Below are 20552 nucleotides of genomic sequence, written 5' to 3'. Positions count from 1 at the left end.
ACATAAGTGTAAAAACGTGATTGCAAATGAGGGCGCTTGGGGTTTTATATAAATTGTAAAAGCGTGGTTTCAATCCACGCTTTCATTAATCAACAGTGAAAGCATGATTGTGAATCACGTTTTCTTAAGAAAATGAATATGCATAGTGAAAGCGTGTTCAAAAAACAAATTAAACAACATGCACAGTGAAAACGTGTTCTTCAGAAAAAAAATTTATGTTAAAAGCGTGGTTTGTAATCACGCTTTCTTAATTAAAAACGTGGTTTTTAATAGTGCTTTCACTATTCATCAAATTTTCGACTCCAAACAGTGAAAGCGTAATTTGTAATAACGTTTTATCCTAATTTAAAAATTTCATCCAAACTAAATCTAATTTAAGAATTAAAATAATAAATAATATGAAAAAAAGCCTCAATCATCTAAGCCATCGTCTAACTTATAAAATTTAAACAATTCGAACGAGTGGAAATAGACAGATAGTTTTGTCAAAAAAAAGCTAACACTATGTTTGGGAACTTAGGAGAGAAAAGAAAAGAAAAGATTAGTTAAGTTATAAGAGAAAAGAAAAGAAAAGAAATGATTGTGATTTCTCTCCTTTTTGTTTGGATAAGGAAGAAATAAAAGAAAAGAAATGATTGTGATTTCTCTCATTCTTGTTTGGTTAGATTTCATTAAGAGAAAAGAAAAGAAATTATTTTATGTTATATTACCAAAATAACCTTTTTATATTTTCAATCATTTTATTTCTTTTATTTTTATAGGGGCAAAATTGGTATTATGAAAATAATGGTTTCTTTTCTCTCCCAATCTCTCCACTTTTGGGAAGATTGAAAATGAGGCTTATAAGAGAAATGAGTTTCTCTCCATTTCTCTCTATTTCTTCCCATTTCTCTCGACTTAGGTTATCCAAACAAGTAAGAAAAATACATTTCTCTCAATTTCTTTTCTTTTCTCTCCCAGTCATTCAATCCAAACATAGTGTAAGGGACCAAACTGGGAGCGTGAAGATGAGATAAAAACAAAAAAAACAAAAAAAACAAAAAAAGAGGTATACAAGGAAGGGGGAGGGTTTGAGCCCTGCCTGGCTATTTCTTATACGGGAGCCCATTTGATGGCCGTAAGGCCTCTGCAAATAATCGTCTTCAACCCCAAAAGCCTCTTCTATTCCTCTTTCCTCGCCTCATCTTCTCTCCATTCCAATCTCTCTCATCCATCCTTCACTTCTCCATCCACTTTTCTCCGCCGCCTCGCTTCGGTGCCCCCGCTATCCCTCTCACAACCACCCCACCAACAAAAGCAAAAACCAAAACAAAAACACGAACACAAACACAAACGCAAACAACCGCCGCCGCCACCACCGCCCTCTCACCGCCGCCTCCGGCCGTCGATCTCGATGTCGGGAACCCTAGCGCAGAAGATTGGGAAATCCATCCGCCGCTCAGGCGCCCCCTCCAAGGCTAGGGTTTACGCCGACGTCAATGTGATCCGACCCAAGGAGTACTGGGATTACGAGTCCCTCACCGTCCAATGGGGGTAATAACCCATTTCACTCACATTATTTGGTTTTTGTTGTTTATTTAATGGGTTGTTTGGTGTGTATTGATGATTGGGGTGATGTAGGGAGCAAGATGACTATGAGGTTGTGAGGAAAGTTGGGAGAGGGAAATACAGTGAGGTTTTCCAGGGCATTCACTGCACCAATAACGATAAATGTATTATTAAGATTCTTAAACCCGTCAAGAAGAAGAAGGTTGGTTCCCCCATTTTATTTCCATAATGCGTGTATCAAGTTCCATAATTTTTAAGACCTTTGCTTAATCTTCATATTCATTTACAGCACATGTGAAGTGTCAAGTCATTATTGAAAACTCAATTGGGCATATGTGGAACAGTGGAAGAAGCTAACCATGAAAAATCTATTTTTTTTTTAATTAATGATTTTAGAGGGTTTTATCACGCCCATTGGTTTATTTCATTTTTTTTTGTTTTAATTGTTGTTTTAGCATTTTGTTTCTTTATACTGTGTTTGGTTGGGGAAGGAGGGATTCGGCAAGAGTAATGGAAAAGATAAGTGAAATGTAAATAAAATATATCTATATTTCATTTAGTTTCACACACTTTTTCTGTTTTCATTCCCAAATCTCTCTTCAAATCCCCCCACCAAACACATCGTTAGTCTCTTACAAGTGAACTCCAGGCTTCATCGTTGTCCAGTGCCAGAGGGGCAAGTAAGTTTGTGACCTGATGACTGACTGATTTATTTGTGGATATCTCCTTGGAGCATCTGTAGTGGGAGTGTTAATACTCCCATTAGTCTCAGGTGCTAAAGCATATATCCAACAAGCTCAATTAATGCTGCATAGTGGATTTGATAGCAGGCTTGCTAGTGGTGTCAACAATGCTGCTAACTACAGCGAGCATGCTAGCACACAGGGAGGTAGAGAGTTAGAGAGAGAGAAGGCGTGAGGCAGGGACAGAGAGGCGTTGACTGAGTGGGAGATTACAAGTGCCATAGGACCCATATTCTTAAAAATTCAACATATTTTGTTTATTTTCCTCTATAATTTATTGATATTGTTATTTAGGTTCTTCCCTTTGTTGTTTTAGTTGTTCTTATGAAGTTGTATTTATGTATTCATTTGGTTGTATTTTGCTTTATCTTATATTTTGTGAAGACTTATTTTCAAGTTTTCTGGTAAATGCAGATCAAGAGGGAGATTAAAATTCTGCAGAACCTTTGTGGCGGGCCAAACATTATCAAATTACTTGATATTGTCAGAGATCAGCAATCAAAGACCCCAAGTCTAGTATTTGAATATGTGAATAATACAGATTTTAAAGTGCTCTATCCCACACTTTCTGACTTTGATATTCGGTATTACATCTATGAACTTCTAAAGGCAAGCTTCTCGTGCTCTTTGTTTCTTTGGTGATGAGATGTTGGTTATTATTTATGCTGCAACTGCACTTCCTTATTTGCTGCTTATTGTTTCACCTTTCTTCATATGTCTTTTGGGAATCAAGAGACTAAAGACTCTTGTAAGGAATTCATGGATCAGCATGTTAAGGTCCTTTTTTTTTTCAATGATTTTCCTCCCTTTTTCTTTTCTTTTCTTTCTTTCTTTCTTTCTTTCTTTCTTCTTCTTCTTCTTATTATTATTTTATTTTATTTTATTTTATTTATTTATTTATTTTTTTTTGGGGGGGGGGGGGGGGAATATTTCAGTGATATTCTAAAATCTCCCATTTCAAATGTAAATGTGGAAAAATTCACATATATCTTATAGGATATTGCAGAAGAGCTTTTTCGTCTTTTCGTTGTCCAATTTAATCCACACATATCTGAGCATTAGAAAAATGATTAAGAATAAAAAACTTGAGGAGTTTAAATCGTCTTTCTCAGTCTACTGTACGACTATTATTCTAGTTAATAACATTTCCATTTTGTGAGTCTTCGTAGAAGTCGCTTCCTCAAATGGAATATATACAAAGAGATTTTATTTGGTTAGGAGTGGCGGAAGGGAAACTTAAAAAGATCATTTGGCTCATGGGGTAGTGGTGCTTTAGTTTGAAGTGAGTTGGTCCAAACAAAGTTTTGTGGTTTGAGTAATAGAACCATGAGTGGCCATTGGTTGTGTGAATTTCCTGTGGAGGCATGCAGTTCTCAAGAGAACTTAATGTTTGTACAATGGCCCCGTTTGGTAGAACTGTGGGAAAGTGATTATAACTTATAGCCTAACAGCTTATAACTGTGAACATAAGATGATTTTTGACTTATAAATTAAGCATCTCCTCCACTCAACGAATAAGTTGATTTTTGACTTACAAAAAGTTATAACCTGTATTATTAAGTTGAACCAAACACATCAAAATAGCTTAAATTAAGCTAAAAACTGAATTAAGCTGGAAATAAGCCCTACCAAACAGGGCCAATGTATACTTTTGATTTTCTAAGGCATAGAAGCATGGAGGCCCAACATGACATGGAATAGACACGACACGGTATTGTCAAGTTGAGTTATTGTAGAATATTGGCTTTGGGGGCAAGTCCTTGCCTATTTGACCATGTGGTGGCTTCAAGATTTACATCATGAAATTGTCATTAAATCCTGGATTCACAATTCATATCTTGATTTTGGCAACTTTGATGGTTGTATCGGTCCTAATTTTTATTTGTAAATATGTATCTCAATTATTGTTTTATATGTGTATTTTGAGGTGTCGTCTTCAAGTTTGCGTATCTTTATGTGTAGGCATTAGACTACTGCCACTCTCAAGGAATTATGCATCGAGATGTGAAGCCCCATAATGTGATGATTGATCACGAGCAGCATAAGCTTCGTCTTATAGATTGGGGTCTTGCTGAGTTCTATCACCCTGGGACAGAGTACAATGTTCGTGTTGCTTCGAGGTTTGTTTTTCTGTCCATGCCTTAGTGTAACTGTGTGATTAGTCAGTTTGCCTGCTATATTTTTCTTTTTTCCTTTTTATGAAATTATTCCCAGACGTGATTTATTTTGTTTTTCTATTGGTTGCCTATTGAATATTTGGGTTCTTGAGGCTTACATGGTTGTAGCTTTCCTTATCATCAGACTCTTATGACTTGGGAGGGTGAAGTGAATATTTGACATGCTTCTACCCCACAACGTATTATGTGTTAGAGGACTTCCTTTTAAATAATTGTAGAATCATGGATTTTTGTTTTTTTGTTAAATTGAATAATGTCAGTCCATTTACCCTGATTGGGGAATGATTTCTATTTTTAATTACTGTTTATGTAGATTTGAAATGTGGGAAGAATGACACATTTGTTACCAACTAAAAAAGAAAAAGAAAAAAGAAACTTGCCATATTTGTTATATTCAGGTTGTTTGACTAGTTGGACTTAGACAAAGTAGTTTAGAAAAATTGTTGCACTGGTTTATAAACTTGAGGAACATTTCATGGGTCTACTTTGTGAATATCTTACGGATGCAATTGTTCCTGTTTGTGATTGAGCATCGCATGACATCCTTAATAATTTGGGGAAGACTTACTCAATGGAAAATGTAGCATTCATCTAAGTACTATTTGGCATAGTTGTGGAATGTGGCAAATGATATGGGTAATATTTGCAATATGTTGGGCATGTCTATGAATATGTTGGGTGCGGTTAGATCTTTTAAAGTAAAGTTGTTTTCTTGCATAAATTGAGCTTATTAAGAATGACTTTTGAATATTTGAAAATGAACATAACTGAAATAGAGTTGTGGGTATATATGGCACAAGAAGGAATAGGTATTCATGGGAGTTTCAGGTGGCGTCGCGTTAAGAATAAGTGTGAGATTTTACTGACATGGTTTTGTTACCAGCAACAAGAATGAATGCTTTCATCAGTAAGTGGTATGCTATGATATGGTTTGGTTGACATATCTTTTGTAGTGATGTGGTTCTGGTTGATATATATATATATATATATATTTGTAGTAGTAGTAGTGGGAAGGGCTTGTAAAAGGATATATGATGGCTGATTATACAATAAGCAATTTGATCCATGGTCAAGTGGAATGGCAAGTAGGATTGGTATAGCTTTTTCCCAGATGATTGGGCTTTGGTTTTGTAAGTTGAGCATTTTGTTAATGGTGAAGGTCCTCTGTCCGGAACTGAGGGTTTATGTCCGGTGGAAGAGTTGAACAAAATTTGAGCCATCTGTTATAACTTATAAATGTCTTCATGCGATGTGTTTCTTTTTGGATTTGTTTGCCGCATGTCAAAAGCATGCATAATTTATTGAGCTGACGTAGTTTGCTTCTCTTTGCCTTATATGTTGCAGATACTTTAAAGGTCCTGAGCTTCTTGTTGATTTGCAAGACTATGATTACTCTTTAGACTTGTGGAGCCTTGGTTGTATGTTTGCTGGAATGGTGAGCTTCTCACACTCCCACTATTTACTTTGATTGGTAGGCAGATCTTCATTCATTCAGAGGTGGTTTTTTCGCAGTTTGTATAGTATCTTTCCAGACTTTCCACCCATCCACTTTTAGTTGTGGTGTGTGTGCAAGTGGTCTGGACATATCATTTGATGGGCCTCCTCCTTGTCAGCCTCAGCCCAAAAATACTCTGATCAGACATGATCTAACCATTAGATAATGGATTTCCTTTGTGTAAACCCGACCTGGAGAGATTTTTGTGTTAAGAAATTAGTATCTTAAATTTGTGAGGTAGATCTTCCTGGTCATTCACTCGTGCTATGGATGAGTGGAATTTGATCTGCCATGGGGTGGCAGATGGCGAGGAGGTTCAATAGTTGATACCTCACCATTGTATGTGAAGGTGTTTCTTCAATGTGTTGCTTACTGTGAAGGCTTGTGCTGTACAGATATTCCGTAAGGAGCCATTCTTCTATGGGCATGATAATCATGATCAACTGGTCAAAATTGCTAAGGTACATGAATCTTATTTGTTTTATTTTGCGTCTTTCAAGAATCTGAACGAGGAAACAAAAATACCTTATACCCATTTTCATCTTTTGCATCCATAGGTACTTGGGACAGATGAATTAAATGCTTATCTCAACAAGTACCTATTAGAGTTAGACCCACATCTTGCGGCCCTTGTGGGGAGGTTGGTGCTTGGTCTCATACTCGAGTTCATGTATTCTTTTGCTATCACAAACTAGGTTTCAACTAACAGGAGTTCTTTTTTTCATTTATTGTTATAGGCATAGCAGGAAACCATGGATCAAATTCATTAACACTGATAATCAACATTTGGCTCTTCCAGAGGTAGAATCTTGTGTAACCAAAATCCAAGCCCTTTTGGCTAATGTGTTGTAATACATGTACATACTCTTTTGTAGGCAATGGACTTCCTTGACAAGTTGTTGCGATATGACCATCAAGAAAGGCCAACTGCAAAAGAAGCAATGGTAAGAAACCCTTGCTGCGTGCTTGCACCACGACACATCTGACTTTGTGCACCACTAATGGACACTTTATATAATTCAGTATGAAATTTAAAAAAAAAATGAAATCATATTGCAAAATTGACACTCTTCTCAATGCTACTGGCGCTTATTGATTAAATAGTGTGAATCATATGAGCTGGACTGCATTTTAGCCAATTATGTTATGTAACAGTCCTTTGTTCATGCAGGCCCATCCTTACTTTTACCCGATTAGAAATGCTGAAAGCAGCAGAACTCATGCCTAGTGATTGAGCCCTTCAAAGAATGGTGTCGTCATCTTGTCTTGGTCAGATCGTCTTGTGTAATTTGACTTTCTGCACTGTGCTAGTTAAGCACGGATTTGTTTAGAATGTGTTTGTGCTTTTTGTCATGAACTTTCAGTTTTGTTTTGATCATACTTCGAGTTCCGACTTTTGTATCGGTCAATTATTGTGTCCAATCTTTGTGTGCTCCAACAAGTGAGAATCATGTTCTTAGAGTTGATTTGAGAAGATTGCATCATCCCTCTGATTTTTCTTTGGCCCTGGCTTTTTTTGATGTGAGCATTTCTTGTCACATTCTTTTGTTTGTTTGTTTGGAAATGATTTTAGAAAACATAATGGAGATAGGTTTCTCAGAAATGTTGCAATATCACTCTGTACACAAAATTAATATATAGAGTTCTTGGTCTGCTGGATGCAAAAACAGGCACAAGCATTACTTACAAACAACTGTTCGGTCAGATACAGCCTTCATTAAAATATGGAGATGCTTCTATGATTTGAATTTTGTGTTGTAAATTTAAATATGGCATGTTTTGAATGGAATAATTAGGTTGATTTTTTTTTTTTTTTTCCTTCTAGATAATTTGATGGAATATGAGCCACTCAGGTCTGGACACGAGGTCAGGAATTAAAGTCAGCCCATGAAAAAATATCGAAGGTTTGTTGAAAATGGCCTTAATTGGCTTCCATATATTTTGTTTCATGATATGCTCCCACTGTGCTAGCCATTGTTGGTGCTGAGCTAAGAAGCTCAGGCGCTTTTTTTATGGGTAATACCCAACCTACCTGACCTTGTTGCCTAGAGCGTCGTTGGCTCACTTTCCAAGCCTCAAGGGTTTGGGATTGTGGTGAATGTGATGGTAGGTCCTGAGTGCTTGGGTTTTCTTGATTAATGCCAAGATTATTGATGAGTTTAAATGAGTTTTAAAAAGACGTGATTGAAAAAATTCATAATTTTGCAAAATGCTAACATACGTGGGGTTTTATTTAATATTGCAATTTGTGTAAAAAGTAGTTAAAAGTGATGTAAAGTTGGAAATATATTTGAATTTGATGAAATGTATTTTGAAATTAATAAAATTTATAATGATATATATATATATATATATTTGTATTATTTTTATTGTATACCATGAGAAATTTGTTAGCAAATTTATTCAGCTTGTTTGGTTTTAATTTTTAAAAAATTTAACTTTTTTATTTTCTGTAATTTAATATTTTCAATGATTTTTTTTTGTAATATTTTAAATAATTTTTTTTTAATTTTTAAACACATCTAATATAACTACATTTAAGTAAGGTTTATCTAAAAAAGTAAAAAAGTACTTGAAATTTTAAAATATTCACTAAAAATAAAAAAAAAACGTAAAAATAAAAGACTTAATTTTCAGGAAAATGAATTTAGGAAGTTGAAAATAAACACACTGATTAGTATTATTTTTAAAGTAAGCATTTCGATATTTCATAATATATTAGAATCACTAGAATTCATATAACAGAGTGGTAATGGGCCCTTCTTCGTCACCGCAGGCCCGGCTTTGAGGGCAGGCCAAAAAGGCTTGCGCCTTGGCCCCCAGATTTAGATTGAAAATAGAGCTTCAAAATATGATTTTGTGTTTTAGATATAAAAAAAAAAAATTCAAATACTATAAGCCTAATTATACATGGGGCCTAAAAAAAACGAAAATATATCATGATAGATTAGAGGTCCAACTGACATGGGCTCAAAAACAAGAAACATATTATAATTTATAATACCCACACTGAGGCTAAGAACGTGGGTCACTAAAAGAAAAAAAACATGGAAAGAAACACATCTCTCTTTGTCTCTCTCTCTTGTATTGGACTGATCTCTCTCTCGCGTTGGACTGATGAAACCTTCAGTCCTCTCCTCTCCTCCATATTTGAGGGACGCTGAGCATTAACAATTTTAAGTATCAAAACCGTGAGTCTCTCTCTCTATATATATCACATTTAAATGGAGGAAGTTTTTGTCCTAATTTTTTCCCAAATTTCTTGTCCAATTTTCCTCCTAATTTCCTGCCCTATATAATTTGTTTTTTAAATTAGAAAATTACTTAATTTATGTGCTTTAGTGGAAATTTATAATTTTTGTTATGCTCTAATTCTGAAAGTATATTATTTGCAGAGATTAGTGATTGTAAATTTGTATAGATTTGTGATTATATAAAGTAGTTATGCTTCCTAAAAAATATGGCTCCGTTTGGTGGAGTTTTCAAAATCTAGTTCCACACTCACTTTTGAGTGTGGTGTTTGTTTAGGATTTTCAAATCATAATTTTACACTCATTTCTCAAAACTCAATTCAAAACATAATCATTACTTTTCAAAACTCATAACCAAACACATAATTCAAAACTCTTTTCAAAACTCCATTCAAATTAATATTTTAAAAATATTTTAATTTTGTTAAGATTTTAAATATTTTAATATTTAAATATGTTATGATTTTTTTAATTTTTTAATTTTTTGAATATTTTTAAATATTACGATTTTAATTTTTTAAATTTTAAAATATTTTACAAAAATAAATTCAAACTCTATTTTATAAAAATATTTTTAAATATTTTAATTTTTTTGTTATGTATTTGGTTACGATTTGAGTGTAGAGTTGTGAAAGTAGTATGGAGTTTCGAGTTATGTGTTTGGTTATGAGTTTTAAAAATAATTTTTTAATTGAGTTTTGTTTTATGTGTTTGGTTACGATTTGAGTGTAGAGTTGTTTTTAAATTTAAAATATTAAAATTTTAAATTATTTTAATTTTTTAAATATTTAAATTATTTAAATTTTTACGATTTAAAATTTTTGAATATTTATTTAATTTTTTACTTATTAAATTTTTTAGATTATTTAAATTATTTAAATATTTATGATTTAAATTTTTTGAATATTTATTTTGAAAAAAATTATTTCCTTTGTAGTATTTTCAATTAAAAAATTGATTAATGTTATTTTTTGTTAATAATAAATTTTTTTTAATTGAATTTTAAAAAGAGTTTGGTTATGAGTGTTGATTAAAATTTTAAATAATGTGAAAGTAATGTGTTTTGTTATGAGTTATAACAATTTGAATTAAGTTTTAAAAACTCTTTTCAAAACTCATAACCAAACAAATTTTCTTACTTCACATGTCAAATCAAACTTTCAAAACTCAATTCTACACTCAATTCCACACTCAATTCAACACTTTATTCAAAAACCATAACCAAACAAATTTTCTACACTCAAATCATAATTCTAAAACACACAAACTCAAAATACAACTTATATTCTCAAATCATAGTTACAAAGCTCTACCAAACGGAGCCTATATTTCTAAATGTGGAAAAAGGAAAAAGAAGTAATAATTAAAAAAATTTATTTAATCTCAATCGGGAGCGCTTGATAAATTTTTGGTAATAAGAAACAAATAGAAAGTTCATGTTTGGTTGATGAAGATTTAGTAATTGAAGAACTTAATCAATATAATGAGAATGATAATGAAGATTTGAGTGTTGAAGAGCCTATTAAATATTTAAATAAAAATAAAAATTAAGATTGACTTACAATTAAATAAAAAAATTTACTATAACTTATCGTTTTATTCATTAATTTTTTTTTTTTTTAACGTAAACCATTTTCGAAGCTCGTCTTGGGCCTCTAAATCTCAGAGCCGGCCCTGCGTCACCGTCGAAGTCGTCGAAGAAGTCGCCGGACGATGATGACGTCAGGTTCGCCGGAAAACCATTTCCAGCTGAGGAAGCCAGGGAGCGGTGGCCGGAGCGTTACCAATCCAAGGTCTCTCTCAACACGAAATCTACGAACCTTTCGTTTTTTTTTATTATTTTTAAATCCAATATATCTCGATTTTGATTTGTATTTGGTGCTTTCTTTTTTGGTTTATGATATAGAAGAGAAAGGTCAAGCTTGGCGCTTCATCTAGCGAATCGAACGAGTGAGTGTTGCATTTTTGTGTGAGAAGATTTTAACATAACGTGCGTATTTGACTAGTGTTGTTGTTGTTGTGACTATAATTGTTGCCATTTTCATTTGATTTGTAGTGTCGAATCCGATGAAAAGGAGGTTATGCAAACGAGGTGCCACTACACTCGAGCTGTTGTTGATGGCTGCGTTTTCAATCTCTATGATGACGCTTTTATCAAAGTGAGCTCTCTCTCTCTCTCTCTCTCATACATCTATAGAATGCTAATAATTTGTCAGGGCTATGTGAAATCACTCTTTTGATACCTGGGTATCTATTTTTAAGTTTGCATTTATATTTTTTCATGTTTATGTGAAGCTTAATGCTTTATAAAACCATTACCGTCCTTATTATCAATTTTGCACACTTCCTTTACTTCAATATTTAGTAAACTTGACTGAACAATTTTTTATTTGAAGAAATAACACTGTGCCTGTTTGTTCACTGTCTTTGTTTTCCAAAAAAAAAAAAAAAAAAAAAACAGCTTTTGCTTGGGTGCTTTTGGTATGGTTTTTGCTTTCTATGTTCTGTTCTCAAAAACATAAAAAAGAAAACTTATTTGATAAAATGATTTTAAGGAAAACTTTTTGAAAACACACATTTTTTAGGAAGAGCTTTTTAGTTGTTTGCAAAAATTTTGAAAATTTGTTATGCACACTAGTTAACAACAACAATATTTCCATGCACTATATTTCTTATGTCGTGGCTGATGGCTAAATGGGTAGTGAATCTAGTGATTGTTCATTGTGCGGAAGGAAAATTATGAAGTTGTTAACTATTTGTGACATTACTCGGACTATGATTTTTTGACAAAGGTCCTTAATTGGAATGCGGTTTCCATTATGTTGCTCCTATCTAAACTGTGCAATATATATTGATGATGTGGAGAGTGAGAGCTAGGAAATGGGTAACTCGAGCCATTCCAAAAATGAGTTTTTTTGAGATGCTTCATTAGTTTGGTTAATTTGAAATTGAAATCTGAACAAAGAGCAGGGTCTTAGCATTCCAAAAATGAGTTTTTTTTGAGATGCTTAGTTCTTTAGCATCTTTCTTAACTTGCAGCCTGTTAACTAACAAACTGGTTACCTGAATGTGTTGGTTGCGTTGATAATGAAATAATGAATTTTATAGTTGGCTATGGATTCCTTATAAATGAAAAACCGGAAGCTATAAGTTGCTATTCTAGAAATAAATGCCACTTCTCCTATTCTTGTACTTTTATTAGGCTGAAGAGGGAAAACCTGACTTCATAGCCAAGATTGTGGAGCTGTTTGAAACCCTTGACAGAGAACTATATTTTACTGCTCAGTGGTTCTTTAGGGCTGAAGACACGGTGAGATAATTTATTACTTCAACCACCTGTTTTAAGTGTCTTACTTTGGTAAATATTTCGTTCACTAATCTTCATGAATTTGGTTGTTTCCAGATAATTAAACACAAATCTGATCTCATTGACAAAAAACGAGTGTTTTACTCCGACATAAAAGATGACAATCCATTGACTTCCATTGTGTCAAAAGTAAAAATTGTTCAACTTGCAGCAGAAGTATGAGCATCAGGTACTTTTGGCTACTGTTATATATATATATATATATTTTTTTTTTCTGTCCTTGTTTGCGTGTGGTTTTTAACTCTCTTCCAATTTATTGCTTTCCATTCCAAGTTTCTTAAACTATATACTCCATGCAACAGGTGGGTTTGGCTGAAAAAGAGAAAATACTATCATCTTCAGATTTGTATTGTGATATGGCATATTCATTGCCACACTTTTCGTTTACAACTCTAGAGACAGCCACAGGTTAGTGTGTTTCCCCAGGGATTACGATCATTATTTTTTTCCTGCATAAAAACCAAGAAATAACCCATTTAGTTTGAGAATGAGCTTTCCAGGTTAAGCAACAGTATTGTATTATCACAATAGTTTCTAATAGATGTTTGCATCTGTAACTCTAGATAATTTAAAGACAGAAAGTGATGCATCTGCAATAAGTGATGTTAGTTCAAATAGTGCACTAGGGAACTTAAAAGCTGCAAAGTCTTCCCAAGTTTCCAATTTTGAAGATTCTACAATGACTTTACTTGATTTATACTCCGGATGTGGAGCCATGTCAACTGGTCTCTGCCTTGGTGCATCCATATCTGGTTTGAAACTGGTCACTGTAAGTCAGAAAGTGATTGTAACTGTCATTTTTGTAAAACTTTTTCTTCTGTGCACACTTTCAACCAAACACTGATATATATTTTATTTTTATTTGTTTATTAGAGGTGGGCTGTGGACATTAATTCTAATGCATGCAAAAGTCTAAAGTTGAACCATCCTGAAGCTGAGGTAGTATATTAGTTCCTTTGCCTTTACTTTTCTGTTGGTAAATGATATATATATATATATATATATGAATCATAGGACAAGTCCAAAATGATTTTAGGTGAGAAATGAAGCAGCAGAAGATTTCCTATCATTGTTAAAGGAGTGGGAAAAGCTTTGTAAAAAATTTCAATTGTTTGGTTCTCATCTGTCAGAGGATTCCAATTCTGAACACAACAGCTTGGACAGTGATGAAGATGATGATAATGCTCATGGCTCAACAGTTTCTCCTGGAGAGTTCGAAGTGGGAAAATTACTAGCTGTTTGTTACAGTGATCCCAACAAAGTCAACAGACGTGGGCTGTATTTTAAGGTAGTTTGGCTTTAACCAAGAAAAACATCCCATGAATGTCATCCAATGCGATTGCCTGCTTCATATTTTTGTTGCCTCATATATTTAATGTTTCGGTATTTTGAAGAACAAATAGGTCGCCTTGGGGAAACAAACTTTTTGACGCATGGAATAATATATAAATTCATATTTTGCGATGGTTTGAATGAGCACGTCTCATTGTTTCTATGAAATTCATAAAGAAAAACCTTATTTTGTACATGCAAAGGGAAATATATACTTAATATGTTAGCATATATATTGTGTTTGGTTACCTTTTGCATGTCAAACACGAGAGCAGTTTTGCATGTCAAACTCTAATTCTCTCCCCTCCATTATTTTAGTTGTCTATTAACTACTCTGGATTAATTTTGGGATGCTTGAAGGGCTATGATTTTAGATCACATACTTCGCTAATTTTGTGTATGTGGATATGCAAAATTTCCCTTGGGTTATAGAAAGAGTGTGGGTTAAAGCTTACATGGGTGGTTTTAGCCATGTATGCGGAAACTCTTATTTGAATGAATGACATTCACTGATTGACAAAGTATCTCCTTCAAATCTACAATATATAGGTGCGTTGGAGGGGCTATGGACCTAGTGAGGACACTTGGGAGCCATTTGATGGTTTAAGGTATCTATCTAGTCTTACCATTTTTGTCTTCCAACTATTTTATTTGGCCATTCTTTCCATTTTCCACGAAATATGCATCTTCATTTAATGCTCTTATTTTTCATCAGTAAATGCACGGACAGCTTAAAGGACTTTGTGACAAGAGGGTTTAAATCAAAGATTTTGCCTCTTCCAGTAGGTTTTAATTATTTGAATCCTTTATATACATTTTGGGCAGCTAGTGCTTTTCATCTTTCTGATATGGGTGCTCTGATTGTTTTTCCCTTCCCTTTTGTGCTCTCATTTCTTTTAATTTATTTCCTTTTCTCATTAAAAATCTTTTTTATTGGTTTGTAATAATTTGTTCATTGTTTATTTAGGGTGATGTTGACTTTATATTTGGAGGCCCTCCATGTCAAGGGATGAGTGGTTTCAATCGCTATAGAAATCTTGTTGACCCTTTGAAGGATCCAAAGAACCATCAGCTTGTGGTGTTCATGGATATTTTTGAGTTTTTGAAGCCAAAGTATGTTTTGATGGAGAATGTTGTTGATATATTGAAACTAGGTGGAGGAGTTTTGGGTTGTTATGCCATTGGTCGGCTAGTTTCTATAGACTACCAAGCTTGATTGGGAATACTTGCTGCAGGCTCATTTGGAGTTCCTCAATGTCGGATGCGAGTCTTCCTTTCGGGTGCACATCCAATGGAGGCAAGTGAGTTTTAATTAGGAAAATGCCAATATTCATGAGATATGTGTGGGTAATTTGAACTTTTCATGTTTCAGAAGCTACCTCAATATCCTTTACCTACACGAGTTTGTCGGCAAAGTGGTTGTTCCAGTTGAACTCAAGGTACGTAATGGTGTTTCTATTTAGTGTTTGATGGGGCTGTTTTAGATCTTTATGTGATATTTCTGCTTCTAAGTGCAGGAAATTGTCGTCTGTTATGAAAATGGGCAATCATGCAAATTGGAAAAGAGTATTGTCCTTTCTGATGCAAAATCTGATTCTATATGCAGTTGTCATTGATATGTAGTGTCATCTTATTTTAGGTCACTAATTACGAAAGTCGAGATGAAATTCTCTATTCTCAGGCTCATTGTACCAATTTCCAGAAGTACATTAGATTGAAAAGGCCGGGTAAGTTCAAAAATTTTCTTGTAGATATACTTTACTCAACATTGATTTATTTATGAACATGAAAGAATCAAATACAGAACACTACATGCTGATCAACAAATTTTTGTTTTGTTTTGTTTTGTTTTTTTATTTCCTTCTCTAGTTTTGATATCTTGCTAAATTACAAATTTGTCTACTTTTATTTTCTTCTATGTTATTCAATAAGAAAAATTCAATATTCCTAATTATCCGTTACTCACCAGCAAAAAATAAAATAAAAAATAAAATCTGTTACTTTTTGTTTTCTTGTGAAATTTGCATGACACACTTCTATACCATTTTCTGCACATTTTTATGAGCAATGCTAAAAACTATAGGGATTGATATTTATTACACAGTTTCTGATATATACTTATTTGTACTATGCAGATATGTTTCAGTCTATAGTTGTTTCAAAGAATGCTTCAGGAAAGAAGATGCTGTATGATCACATTCCTTTGCAATTGAATGATGATGATTACGAAAGAGTTTGTCTTATTCCAAAAAAGAAGGTTCAGTTACTTGTTCTGCCTCATAACCACCATAAAGTTGGCTACAGTTTTGTATAATTCTTGGTTATTCTTTTTCATATGTTTTCACAGGGAGCAAACTTTAGGGATCTGCCTGGTGTTTTGGTGGGCCCAAATAACAAGGTAGAATGGGACCCGTCAATAGAAAGGGTGAAAGTCAGCTCAGGGAAACCTTTGGTATTGTATTTGCTGCTAAAAGCTCTTTTGTTTGACTACTCTTTTCTAGTTACTGAGCAAGATTATGCTAATCTATGTAACCAATTTTCAATGAATAAATAGGTCCCAAATTATGCTATTAAATTCGTCCGTGGGATATCAACCAAGTATGTCCATTTTGATTTCCTACACTTTGAGTTCTAGCTATTAAAATATCTTTTCATTTGCCAAGTCTGTTACATGTAATAAGTTGAAATGCAGACCGTTTGCTCGCTTATGGTGGGATGAATTTGTATCAACAGTAGGGACAAGAGCAGAACCTCACAAACGGGTTTTAACACTTACTCTCTTTCTCGAGCATTGTATAATTAATCTCTTGATCAAAACATCGACCAACTTGAGATTTAAATTATTTTGTTTTCATAGGCTATGCTTCATCCGGAGCAAGACCAGGTGTTGACAGTCCGTGAAAACGCAAGGTTACAAGGGTTCCCTGACTGGTACAAATTTTGGGGGCCTGTTAAGGAAAGGTATCAGAAGCAAGTCTTATTTACTTTTTGCAAGTTTAATTGATTCAGACACAAGAATTGCTTTGGTAATAATTCTATTTAAATTTGGTTAGGTTTATACTCAACTCTTAAGTACTTTTGTGTACTGAAGGGTAGGAGGGCAATAAAGTTCGAGTGCTGCTAATAGTTCTCACCATTTTTCTTTGGACTCCATCTGAATTTTTTGAATGTTATTTTTTTGAACACACTTTAATTCTAATTCTACTCTCTTTCCTAATAATTATCAATATTAAGCGATAAGGGTCCAAAAGAAAAAAGGTCTGAGGCAAATAGCAACACTCGAAATCGTTTCCTTGGTGTCTAATATTTGTTTATTTCCATCTAATTTGTAGGTATATACAAGTAGGGAATGCTGTTGCATTTCCAGTATCCATGGCATTGGGAAGTATGTTGGCAAAGGGAGGCCAAGGTGTGTCAAATAATGAACCCTTGACAACAACTGATCTGAAATTCCCTCTGAGTCTCGCACAATTGTTTGCGTGAAGAGCATTGGATTAATTAACCATTCTTAAAGTGAGTTCAATCTTGGCAAAATTCATTCTTAACAATCTTGTTGAAGAAAATTTTAAACTCACATTGAGTAGTAGATCATTCTTAAAAACCATATACGGTCATTGTAGCTTGTAATTCAAATTTCCATTTTCTTCTTGTATTATCTATAAAAATATCTGGTTAAGTACATTGAAAGATATGTAACCTTAAGTTAATTTCTCTTCAATAGAGTCCAGCTTCCTAGCATCAATTTTCTATCAAAACTAATGATTTATAGTGCTTGCTTTTTTTTTTTTTGGGAGCAACGCTACGCGGTGCTCAAAGGATAATGATCATTATGAATCGGTGTCTTTTCCTTGAGCAAATGAGGGATTATAGAACAATAAAAAATATATGAAACCAGACTTATTTTTAGCTTTTTCTTTTGGGCCTAGACCCATTTCTGTTTGCAGAGTGCTGGTGGACCGGACACTGGAAGTGATATTGGGCTGATTGTGATGTTCTGCTGTGGGCCCTTTCTCGGTCCATATTTCCTCACACGACCCATATGCTGATTGATGATTATGGCCCAACCCAAAATACTATGGTGGACCTTGGCTTGTCCATGGACCTGAGAGAAGTTTTATATATATTATATATAAATACTCGTCTTGTTGAGTTGCATTATAATTTTGGATAAATTATAAATATACTCCTCAAGTTTGTTTAACATATGAATTGCTCTTTGTAGTTTAAAAAATTATAAATACCTCTCTGTTAAAATTTTTTATTTAACAAAATTAATTAAAAAAGTAAAATTTCTAACTGTTCACCAATACAATAATAAAATTATTTGAATTATTAATTGAAATAAAATTTTAACATTACTAAAAATTGTTAATTAGTTTGATGATTTATTAATAAAATGATTTATTTGTTATGAAATTAGAAACTTTAGGGATATAATGTAATTTTTAAAATTATAAGGAGTAATTTGTAATTTAAATATATCTCAGAGGATATATTTGTAATTTATCATATACTTTACAGGGAATATGTTCTAAATAAAGTGTGTAGAGAGAGAGAGAGAGAGATGGGAGGGTTGACCCTGAACAGACAAAGATCCATGGTTGGATTGGACCCCAACTTTGGAAAGCGAAAAGGCAGGCAGTGTAGCCAGATATAGTCGAGGGGAAAGTGTGCACAGCTTTATTAGCTGAAGGGTCCTTGTTCTTCATCTAGAATTTTCACCAATATATATATATATATATATATGTGTATATATTAGTAGTTTGCACCACACTTTTATAACATGATTTATTTACCATCCAACATTATCGTTTAATAGATGAAAATTGATTTCCATACTAAAGTCACCTCATTCATTCAGTATGCAAACTTTGTTTATGTTTGCATTTGTAATGTGGATTGACTTTTTAGTTATTTTAGTTTGGAATAAAAAATTTTGTTTGAGATGAGTTTTTTTATTTTTGTAAAAAAAAAATAAAATGGTTATAATTTGAATATAATATTTATTTTATTAATTTTTTAATTTATTTTGTGTATTTTTTTACTAAAATAATCAAAAAAATCCACACCAAACATAACTTATATATCATTACTCTAAACACAATCAAATTATAAAACGAGATAAATGAGTTTCGCACAAAATGGACTAACAGGCACAGCCATGTGAGTCTTTATATTGCATTTTATGATATATTTTATTTTAATATTAGTTGCATTTGTAATAATGGGTATAATTTTGAATTTGCTTCTCTCTTCCCCCCCCCCCCCCCCCATATATATATAGTCACTAGTTGGGGGGTTTGAGCTCCTCAAATCAAACTCTCCTAGAAATCCACAAAGATTAAGGAATTGTGTCCCCAAAAAAGTAAAATTTACAATGTTTTGTGAAATTGACAGGTGCACAGGCTGCTAGCTGGTGGCTGCTGCTGCAGCTGCTGGTGGTCAGGTGGTCCCTTTTGCTAACAGCTGAGCTGGGGGAGGGGGAGGGATTCTGGGCCTTTCTGCAACACATGATTTTATACTACATACCCTCTAAAAATAAATGAAAAAATAAAGTAAGAAGCAAACGGGATAAATAATTGGTGGGGTGAGGGGGACAAGGTTTGGACGTAAGAATCTAACTTTCTCCTTCCAAATCAGACATTTGGCATCCAATCCGATTTTGAAGATTGGGACAGATTACAGAGGACCATCTTACCTTGCTTATTCATACACACACACACACATATATATATATATATATATTCACACACTTGTACATACTATTTATTAGTATATTTATGAAAAATGCTATTTGCCATGAATTTTTATTTCAAAAATTACCTTGAACGTGTGGTGTATAGCGTAAATTCAAGGTTGTGAGGTATATATGACATAAATTTAAAATTGATAAGATGTGAGTCACGTCTATAAAAGTCCATGGATTTTGGATATGCTGTGTTATTATATATTTATATTGTGTTTGGATGTGTTAGAGGCGATGAATTTATATAGAATAGTGAAAAAATGTAACATTTACTTATCCTTTCTACTGATCTATCAAGTTTTTTTTTTTTTGAAATATTTTGTTAAGCATGTCAATATACTTTCTACCCATCTATCAAAATTAGCATTTTCCTTGGGAAAATTTGTGTATTAGTGGGAGGTGGAACACATGTATACAAAACTGTGAAAATCTTGTGTGGTGTAAGTTTTTTTCGCTACAATGTGGTGTAAGTTTTATCTTGTGTTTTTCTATACAAAAAATGACTTGCACCTCATATATTGATAATTATTTTTGATGATATAGATTGAATTGTAGCAGCTCCTTTTCATTATTCCCTTTATATGAATGAAATGTCATGTTGATCTTATTAATGAAATATCACATCCCATGGATGTAAATAAAACCAAAAACAATAGAAGAATCTTGATGAAGATGAAGATGGAAGTGATGAAGAAGGTGTTGATAGATGTTGTTAGTGAGTGATGTGGGAAGAAAGCAAGATGCATCTGAATCTGTTCTTATCCTTAAGAATAATTCTACATATCATGAAAAAAATTATCATGAAGATTTTTTATTCTTTGATTAGTGTGTAATGTTTTATTGTATGTGTAATTCAAATATGAAGAATCTTTCTTGATTATCTTTATGATATT

General features: G+C 33.3%; 3 protein-coding genes across 8 annotated transcripts; all 3 read left to right on the top strand.

The window, feature by feature from the left end:
* Positions 1-985: 985 nt before the first annotated feature.
* On the top strand, positions 986-7447 carry LOC114274615 (casein kinase II subunit alpha). Its single transcript, XM_028216587.2, has 10 exons — positions 986-1533; positions 1621-1750; positions 2706-2900; positions 4254-4411; positions 5813-5903; positions 6359-6424; positions 6521-6603; positions 6701-6764; positions 6839-6907; positions 7135-7447. Exons 1-10 carry the CDS (start codon positions 1112-1114, stop codon positions 7189-7191), a joined length of 1335 nt encoding a protein of 444 aa, XP_028072388.2. The 5' UTR covers positions 986-1111; the 3' UTR covers positions 7192-7447.
* A 199-nt stretch (positions 7448-7646) lies between these two features.
* Positions 7647-18176, top strand: LOC114274640 (DNA (cytosine-5)-methyltransferase 1-like). Of its 6 annotated transcripts, none has more exons than XR_014344544.1 (23): positions 7647-7867; positions 10856-11007; positions 11121-11164; positions 11271-11373; positions 12417-12524; positions 12618-12750; positions 12884-12989; positions 13145-13350; positions 13455-13520; positions 13618-13869; positions 14463-14521; positions 14629-14695; positions 14881-15026; positions 15149-15214; positions 15286-15352; positions 15553-15640; positions 16049-16170; positions 16261-16365; positions 16468-16511; positions 16606-16675; positions 16771-16939; positions 17246-17426; positions 17840-18176. XR_014344544.1 is itself a non-coding variant. In XM_082894883.1 (23 exons), the coding sequence occupies exons 7-22, from the start codon at positions 12938-12940 to the stop codon at positions 17394-17396; spliced, it is 1665 nt and encodes a 554-aa protein (XP_082751009.1). In that variant the 5' UTR covers positions 7647-7867; positions 10856-11007; positions 11121-11164; positions 11271-11373; positions 12417-12524; positions 12618-12750; positions 12884-12937; the 3' UTR covers positions 17397-17426; positions 17840-18176. The 6 variants fall into 6 exon arrangements, 4 of the variants coding, with proteins under 4 accessions (XP_082751009.1, XP_082751008.1, XP_082751017.1 ...); XM_082894883.1 differs by having other exon boundaries at positions 16771-16874; XR_014344545.1 differs by lacking the exon at positions 17840-18176 and having other exon boundaries at positions 16595-16675; positions 16771-16874; positions 17246-17651.
* LOC145822445 (DNA (cytosine-5)-methyltransferase CMT3-like) lies at positions 10931-12743 on the top strand. Its single transcript, XM_082919482.1, has 4 exons — positions 10931-11007; positions 11271-11373; positions 12417-12524; positions 12618-12743. Exons 1-4 carry the CDS (start codon positions 10931-10933, stop codon positions 12741-12743), a joined length of 414 nt encoding a protein of 137 aa, XP_082775608.1.
* Positions 18177-20552: the final 2376 nt, after the last annotated feature.

Source organism: Camellia sinensis, chromosome 1 (assembly GCF_055761805.1).
Source record: "Camellia sinensis isolate YWXY chromosome 1, ASM5576180v1, whole genome shotgun sequence".
Lineage (NCBI taxonomy): Eukaryota > Viridiplantae > Streptophyta > Magnoliopsida > Ericales > Theaceae > Camellia > Camellia sinensis.
Note: the sequence above shows the minus strand (reverse complement) of the source record. Positions and strands in the feature narration are given on the sequence as shown.

Excerpts from the sequence above, each read along its gene's own strand:
- LOC114274615 (XM_028216587.2), top strand. The coding sequence starts at position 1,112 with ATGGCCGTAAGGCCTCTGCAAATAATCGTCTTCAACCCCAAAAGCCTC. Across the intron at positions 1,534-1,620 it reads TCCCTCACCGTCCAATGGGG|GGAGCAAGATGACTATGAGG; the intron begins GTAATAACCCAT and ends GGGGTGATGTAG. Across the intron at positions 6,765-6,838 it reads AACATTTGGCTCTTCCAGAG|GCAATGGACTTCCTTGACAA; the intron begins GTAGAATCTTGT and ends ACTCTTTTGTAG.
- LOC145822445 (XM_082919482.1), top strand. The coding sequence starts at position 10,931 with ATGACGTCAGGTTCGCCGGAAAACCATTTCCAGCTGAGGAAGCCAGGG. Across the intron at positions 11,008-11,270 it reads CGGAGCGTTACCAATCCAAG|TGTCGAATCCGATGAAAAGG; the intron begins GTCTCTCTCAAC and ends TTTGATTTGTAG. Across the intron at positions 11,374-12,416 it reads ATGATGACGCTTTTATCAAA|GCTGAAGAGGGAAAACCTGA; the intron begins GTGAGCTCTCTC and ends TACTTTTATTAG.
- LOC114274640 (XM_082894883.1), top strand. The coding sequence starts at position 12,938 with ATGGCATATTCATTGCCACACTTTTCGTTTACAACTCTAGAGACAGCC. Across the intron at positions 13,521-13,617 it reads TGAACCATCCTGAAGCTGAG|GTGAGAAATGAAGCAGCAGA; the intron begins GTAGTATATTAG and ends AAATGATTTTAG. Across the intron at positions 16,676-16,770 it reads GAGCAGAACCTCACAAACGG|GCTATGCTTCATCCGGAGCA; the intron begins GTTTTAACACTT and ends TTGTTTTCATAG.